At 66.3% G+C, this 7,156-nt stretch overlaps 1 protein-coding gene across 2 annotated transcripts; it reads left to right on the plus strand.

The window, feature by feature from the left end:
* The first annotated feature begins 3,255 nt into the window (after positions 1-3,255).
* Positions 3,256-6,816, plus strand: NXPH3 (neurexophilin 3). 2 transcript variants are annotated; one of them, XM_084863631.1, is made up of 2 exons: positions 3,256-3,696; positions 6,010-6,816. In XM_084863631.1, the coding sequence occupies exons 1-2, from the start codon at positions 3,643-3,645 to the stop codon at positions 6,712-6,714; spliced, it is 759 nt and encodes a 252-aa protein (XP_084719757.1). In that variant the 5' UTR covers positions 3,256-3,642; the 3' UTR covers positions 6,715-6,816. The 2 variants fall into 2 exon arrangements, with proteins under 2 accessions (XP_084719757.1, XP_084719756.1); XM_084863630.1 differs by lacking the exon at positions 3,256-3,696 and adding an exon at positions 5,132-5,337.
* The last annotated feature ends 340 nt before the right edge of the window (positions 6,817-7,156 follow it).

Here is a 7,156-nt window from a genome sequence, read left to right on the forward strand (position 1 = left end):
CCAGACTTGACAGGCCCAAAGCTGGCCCTGCCACCTTCTCTCCCCAGAACCCATCTTCCTTCCCTCCCCTGGGTGCCCATCTCAGTAGGCATCCTGCCTGTTGCCCAAGCTAGAAACTTGGGTATAGTGCCGCGCCAGCACGGCCCTGGGTGAACCTGAGGGAGAGGGGGTGAAGGATTAAAGACAGACAAGAGAATAAAGCTGGAGCTAGGAAGTACGCTGCCAATGAGCAGAGAGACGGTGTCATGGCCCACAACCAGTCTTTCTTTTATAGCCTGATTCCACGAGGCAAAGTTAGGGCGTGGTCAAGATGTTTACAACGTTCTCGAGGGTTTCAAATCTACTCAGTTACATGCACCTGATCAAGCTTTGTTTACTCGCTGCACCTCCCGCAGCCATGTAGGGCTACAGGTTTGTGATGTAGCATCTACCTGGGCACTTGTTAGAAGGAGTGACATGGGCAGCTCTCCCACTCCTAACCATGGGACATACGTGGCCCACAGCCCATCTCACTCAGCCACGTGGGGCTACAGGTTTGGACCCTAAGATCAAGCTCACAGCCATAGCCTTTGGCTGTCATTGCGCGGGGACCTGCACGTGGCTTTGCCTCTCATTAGTCCCAGGCTTGAACCTGTCCAAACGCTGTAGCCGCTCTCCACAGGGTATCATACCTGACTCTCTCTCTCCCTTCCTCCTTCATCTCAGCAACAGCCAGATCCCGATTATTTTACCTCCTAAAGATGCTTCCGGCTCCCCCTCCCTCACACCCCAGAGTCTGGGTCCCAGACCATTGCATTTATCTCCTAACTGGTTCCCCCCTCTGGTCTCCCCTCTTCCCAGTGAATTCTCAAGTTTTCCAAAATGCAAATCTGACTATACTCGCCTGGCCCCTTATTAAAATCCTTCGAAAGATCCTCATAAAAGTCCTAACCCCTTGACCTGACACATAAGACCCTCCATCAGCTTCCTCTTCTCCCCTCTGTGTGCCAGTAACAGCAGATGGCTTCCACTTCTGGCCTCCGGACCTCTGACCAGTCAGCGCCCCCTGCCAGGCATAGCCCTCGCCTGGCTTGCTCCTCCTCACCACTGTGGCATCACCTCCTCCAGGAAGCCCCCTCTGACTCACCCTGTTCCCGTCTCTACCATCATCGGTGCATCCATAATGCCTGGTACAGAGAGCTGCGATGCCACTCACCACACCGAGTGATAATCATTGATTTCCATGTCTCAGTTCAGCACTAGCCAGTGAGATCCTTGACAGCAGGGATGGTGCCCATTCATCTCCGTATCCCAGCCCCTGGCCTGGTGCCTGGCATGGAGGACAGGCTTGATTAGTGGCTGATGGATGAATGCGGAGGGGGAAACTCGGAGGAGGTGAGAGCCAGGGATGGCTGAGAGGGCAGTGAGGGCAAGCCTGGCAGGAGAGGCAGCCGGAGCAAATGTGTGGGAAGCAGAAAGGCGAGAACTTCCCTGTATTGCACTCCCACGGCTGTGCCTGAGCTTTGTCTGTACACGTCATCTCGTTTCGTTCTTGCAACAACGGATCAGGAAACTGGCATCAGAGAACCAGAGCCACCTGCCCAAGGTCACACAGCCGGGCCTGGAACGGAATCCAGAGCTGCCCGGCCCGCACTGCCCTCCTGGGGGCAGGGCCGTCTGGAGATGTGCAGGGAGCCGGCCCAGCGCTGCCTCTGCCTAGTCGAGAGCCGGAACCAGCTGCCCACGCTCAGGCCCACAGCTTCTTCCTCCCAGCCGGACCGGAGGCCCGCAGGATTTGGCGGTTCCTCCCTCCCCTGGCCTTCGGGGTCCTCGGCCAGACACTCCCACGCCCACCAGCGGCCTCATTAGGGAAGGGCTGCTGCACCTGGCGCCGCCCAGGCCGCCCGGGGAAGGCAGGGCCCTGTGATGCTGTCTGGGTTCTGCAGAAGCTGTCTCCCTCCTCGCCTTGGCCCAGGCTGGTGTTAGGATTCATCTGCATTCTCAGCGCACCGCCTGGCAGATGGTGGGGGAGGAGGCTGGGTGCCTGCGGGGGGGGGGGGGGGGGGGAAGGCCTGCAGCCGGAGACCTGCTAGGGCCACAGAGCAGAGTGTCCACCCAAATGCTGGGTACTTCCTCACCCTCACAGCCTTCACAGGGTGCCAGGACCTGGCCTCTGCTTTTCCTAAGGGTTAAAGGGGCCCTAAGTTCCAGGAGGAGATGTGAAGATTCGTGTGTGTGTGTGTGTAGGGGGGGCGGAATCCCACCTTTGGGAATCTCATATCGGGGTCCTGTTCTTCCTCCTTGCCCTGGAAGTTCACAGAAACTAGAGATAAGCAGGGGCCCCGCTGGAATAGGAGGCCCACGCCCCAGCCTAGTGACTGCCTGGGTCACAGGTAGACACGGAGTGAAGAATAGAGGAACAGCCATTGGGGTCCTTACCCACTTCTCTACCCAGCTTCTCAGGAGGCTTCCCACTGCCCCCAGCCCCAGAACCCAGCTTAACCCCTAGCGGCCATTCCCGCACAGGGCTTTAGTCAAAGGAGGGAGAGAGAGAGAGAGAGAGAGAGAGAGAGAGAGAGAGAGAGAGAGAGAGAGAGAGAGAGAGAGAGAGGAGAGAGAGAGAGAGAGAGAGAGAGAGAGAGAATGAGAATGTGTTGGGGGGGAGGGAGGAGAGAACAGTTATACCAAATAACTGTGTAAAGTGGAAGAGGAAAGGAACTGACATTATAACAAAGGAGGACAGGCTAGACGCCCAGAAGAACTTCCCTCAGCACCGCAGCAAGTCTTGCAGACAGACAGTGGACTTTGGACTGTGGGGGGAGATTGCGATAGGAAGTTGTTTGTTGTATTGTTATGGGTTTGGGAAAAATGATCTTTCCAAATTCCAGGTCTTCTGGGGTTGAGGGTAGAGCAGCAGGTGCCTAAGGGATGGAGAAGGTAGTCCCTCCCCTGGGTCACCAAGAATCTCTCCTCCCCCGGCTCCTGCCCCCTCTGTCCTGGGTCCCGGGCTGCGGGCCCGGCCGGCAGGGCAGGAGTTAACGCCGGAGGTACAAGGCGGGGGGGGGGGGGGGGGGAGAGAGCTCGGTACCTGCCGCCGCAGCCGCAGCCGCCGCCGCCTGGAGGAGGGACGAGGCAGCGGGAGCCGCCGGGGCGCCGGGAGCGCTCCAGTCTGGCGGCCGCAGCGCCGGGAGCGGCGGCGGCGGGGCTCGGCGCGGCCAGGGGCGTCCGCCAGGGGGCGCGCCGCGACGGGGCGGGAGGGGCCGTCTGGGCCGGGGGATTGGCACTGGGGACGGGCGCGCGCGCGGGCCCCCAGCAGCACATCTGGGCGGAGAGAGCGGCGCCGCCCGCACCCCGGGGCCGCGGCGCGCGGATCCGGAGCGGCAGAGCCACGCGCGCCTGGGACCCCTCGGGGCGCACGGCTGGGACCTGCGGGGGGGCCGCGCGGCGCTCGGCGGGGCCGGGGAAAGGGGGCGGCGGCGGCGGCACAGCTGGACCGAAGGGGGCGGGGTCGGTCCCCGGCGACGGGCGGGAGCCAGGGCCGCGGGCCGCCGGCCGCGGAGCATGGGACGGCGCGCCGCCTGAAGAGCGCGGGCAGGGGTGAGGCCGGGCCGGGACCCCGAGCGGAGAAGAGCAGAGACAGGGGCGCGGGAGCCACGGAGGAGGATGCAACTGACGCGCTGCTGCTTCGTGTTCCTCGTGCAGGGCAGCCTCTACCTGGTGAGCGGCCGGCGGGGGGCGGCCGGCGGCTGGGGCTCGGGGGACGGTGGGGGGCAGAGCGCGGGAAGCTTCGGAGCCCGGAAACTTTCTCCCTGCCCCCCGCATCCCCGGGATGCAGGGAGCGCCCCGAGGCCGGGGGAGAGGGCGGGTCCGAGGCCGGAGGAGGTGCGGAACGGGTTAATAGGGGCGGGGAGCGGAGGCCCGGCCGGCCCACCCATCGGCCGCGGGTGGCGGGAGCTGCGACCTGCAGCGGCGCAAAGGCCGGCCGCCGGGTCGCCCGGGGTGACCCGACCCCTTCCCGGAGCCCGGGCCGCTCGGAGGGGAGCGGGGGTGAGTTGGGAGCTGGGGACCCGCCGGGTCCAGGGGGCTCGGGCTCGCTCCTGGTCTCGGGGACCCAGAGAGGCCGGGGCTGCGGGTCCCCCAGCGCCCGGAGCCGGTCCAGGCGGGCTTGGCCCCACGTCCCTGGCTCCCGCGCCGCCCTCCCCGCCTGTTGTTTTCCTCTCCTCCGCTGCGCGCAGCCCGAGCCCCACAGGACCTGGGCAGGCGCTCCCGCCCCGGCGCTCGCGGCAGCGGAGCCGGCGCCCAGAGCTGCTCCCGTGCTGGCGCTCGTGGCTGCCCGCACCCCCCACCCCCCACACCCGGGAACCCCACCCCAGGCCCCAGCGTGGGGCTTAACTCCCTCCGACCCAGCGCCCGCCGCCCGCGCCCCACCCCCTTCCTGCCGTGGGGAAGCCTCAGCCCCACATCTGGAGCTGCCTGCCCCTTTGCTCAGGGCAGCAGCCCCCTTGGCCACGCGTGGTGTGGAGGCACCCTGCCCGCTCCCATCCCACCTGCGCCCTCCTCCCCACCCTCCACCCGTTCCCCTGAAACCCCTGGGCCAAGCGCACACCCTCCACCCTCCACCCTCCACCCTCCACCCGTTCCCCTGAGACCCCTGGTCCAAACGCCCGCCCGAGCCTCCCCTCCTGCTGCCCCACCCACCCCTGGGGCCTGGCGGGCAGGGTCCCTGCACACATCCACCGGCAGGACCAGAGCCAGAACGAGGGCCATGAAGACCCCAAACCCCTCTGGAGCCCCCCAGACCCGAGCCCTCAGGCATCCCCATCCTCATCCCCAGGGACACCAGCAAACCCAGGTCCCCCCAGCTGTGAGTGGCGCCCCTGGTGCTGGTCACAGACACTTGGGGTGAGTGCTCTGGTCCGAAGCTGAGCAGACACGCCAGGCGGCTGCCCTCAGGAAACCCGGTCTCCTGGATGCCCTCCAGAGCTGTCCCGAGCAGAGCAGCTCGGTCAGGCCGCCCTGCTGCCTCCCCCCCTCCCCCCCAGCTCCTCCAGGACGCTGCCTGCCGCCCCGGAGTCTCCGGCTGCCAGAGCTGGTCCCACGGAGCCTTGGCGGTTTTACAGGAGATTCGGGGTGGGGATAGGGCTCGGGTCAAACCCCTGGTAAAGGACTGGGAGTGTGGTGAAGTGAGAGGGCTGGCCCTGAGACAGCCTCCTGGCGATGTAACCTTTGAGCGCTGCTGTCCTCATCTGTTCAATGGGAATAGTAACCCCGACCTCACGGTGCAGGCCAGGCCCGGGCCTGCCGTCCTCAGCGGCCCCGGGGGCAGTTAGGCTTTCCACGCCCGTGGCCATCCTCGGGGTGAGAGTCACTCCAGGTGTCCCCCAGGCCTGCTGATTTAGACTGAGAGTGTCCCTGGCTCCGTTTTCTCACTCCACTGTCTGCGGGTTCCCCCTGCCTCCGAGGGTAGAGGCTGCCCCAGGAGAGGATGGTGTCCCTCTTCCCGCAGACCAGGGAGTCCCAGGAGGCAGGTCCAGCGGGGGCTCTCCCAGAACAGGAGGGGGGCTCTGTGTCCGAGCGGGGGCTCTCTGAGGGCAGAGCCGGTGCCTCTGCCATCAGCCGGGGATTTCACTCTCTCTCCTCTGCCCCGGGCTCTGGGGGCACAGGGATGTGTGCTGCTGCCCTCACCAGCAGGTCTGTGAGGTCCGCCCCCCGCAGACGGGGCACGCCTAGGGACCCTGCATCTCTGGAGCCGAGGTCCGCTGGGAAGAATCCCCCTCCATCCTTTTAGGCTTTGCAGAATGGACAGAGGCAAGCAGGTGGGGAGAGGAGGAGGCAGGGAGGAGAGGGGATGTGACACCGGTCAGCGTATACACCCAGCCCCCAGCATCGGTGGGCAGTGCAGGGCCCCTCAGCGCCCAGTCAGTGGGAGAGGCGGGGAGAGAGGTGATGCTGGCAGTGGGGAGCCATGGGCCAGACCTGGTGGGTCCTCCGGGGACCGCGTCCTCACCCCCATCACGCCTCCTCCCACAGGTCATCTGCGGCCAGGATGACGGCCCCCCCGGCGCCGAGGACCCCGAGCACGATGACCCCGAGAGCCAGCCCCGGCCCCGCGTGCCTCGGAAGCGGGGCCACCTCTCCCCGCGGTCCCGCCCCATGACCAACTCGACTCTCCTCGGGCTGCTGGCTCCCCCCGGGGAGGCCTGGGGGTTCCTCGGGCAGCCCCCCAGCCACCCAAAGCACAGCCCCGCTCCTTCCGCCAAGGTGAAGAAGATCTTCGGCTGGGGCGACTTCTACTCCAACATCAAGACGGTCGCCCTGAACCTGCTGGTCACGGGCAAGATCGTGGACCACGGCAACGGGACCTTCAGCGTCCACTTCCGGCACAACGCCACCGGCCAGGGCAACATCTCCATCAGCCTCGTGCCGCCCGGCAAGGCCGTGGAGTTCCACCAGGAGCAGCAGATCTACATCGAGGCCAAGGCCTCCAAGAGCTTCAACTGCCGCGTGGAGTGGGAGAAGGTGGAGCGCGGCCGCCGGACCTCGCTCTGCACCCACGACCCCGCCAAGACCTGCTCCCGCGACCACGCCCAGAGCTCGGCCACCTGGAGCTGCGCGCAGCCCTTCAAGGTGGTCTGCGTCTACATCGCCTTCTACAGCACGGACTACCGGCTGGTGCAGAAGGTGTGCCCCGACTACAACCACCACAGCGACACCCCCTACTACCCCTCCGGCTGACTCCGGGGGCCGCACAGCCGGCCGGGGCTGGAAGGACAGGCCTGCAGGCGCCGGGGCCCTCCGCCTGGACGCTGGGCTGGGCAGGGCAGGGCGGGGAGGGGCCTCGGGCAGGGAGGGGCCTCGGGCAGAGCAGGGGCCTCGGGCAGGGAGTGGGTGGAGAGGAGGAGGGGCCAGGGGGGCCGGGGCCGAGCCCACGTGTTCGGGGAGGGGTCCCCGCGTGCTGGCCTCTAACCTGAGGCTGTGGAGGGAGAGCCCCTAGGACTCCGGAGCCCTGGAGGCGGAGAGGGTCCCCGCGCAGCCGCACGGGGGTCCCCGCTGAGCGCCAGGCGGGTGCTATGCCCAGGAGGCCCCTGGGGCCGGCAGACCAGCGAGGCCCCCGTCAAGTCACGGAGATGAGCCTCAAACCGTGGCTGGCTCCCCGCCACGCGGAGACGGGACAGCA

The sequence above is a fragment of the Pipistrellus hanaki genome (genome assembly GCF_964339955.1).
Source record: "Pipistrellus hanaki genome assembly, chromosome: 16".
In the NCBI taxonomy this organism is placed as follows: Eukaryota; Metazoa; Chordata; class Mammalia; order Chiroptera; family Vespertilionidae; genus Pipistrellus; species Pipistrellus hanaki.

What these genes read in the sequence shown, in the direction of transcription:
- NXPH3 (XM_084863630.1), top strand. Translation starts at nt 5,233, where the DNA reads ATGGGAATAGTAACCCCGACCTCACGGTGCAGGCCAGGCCCGGGCCTG. An exon ending in CGCCCGTGGCCATCCTCGGG is followed by an intron (nt 5,338 to 6,009) that starts GTGAGAGTCACT and finishes CTCCTCCCACAG; the next exon opens with GTCATCTGCGGCCAGGATGA.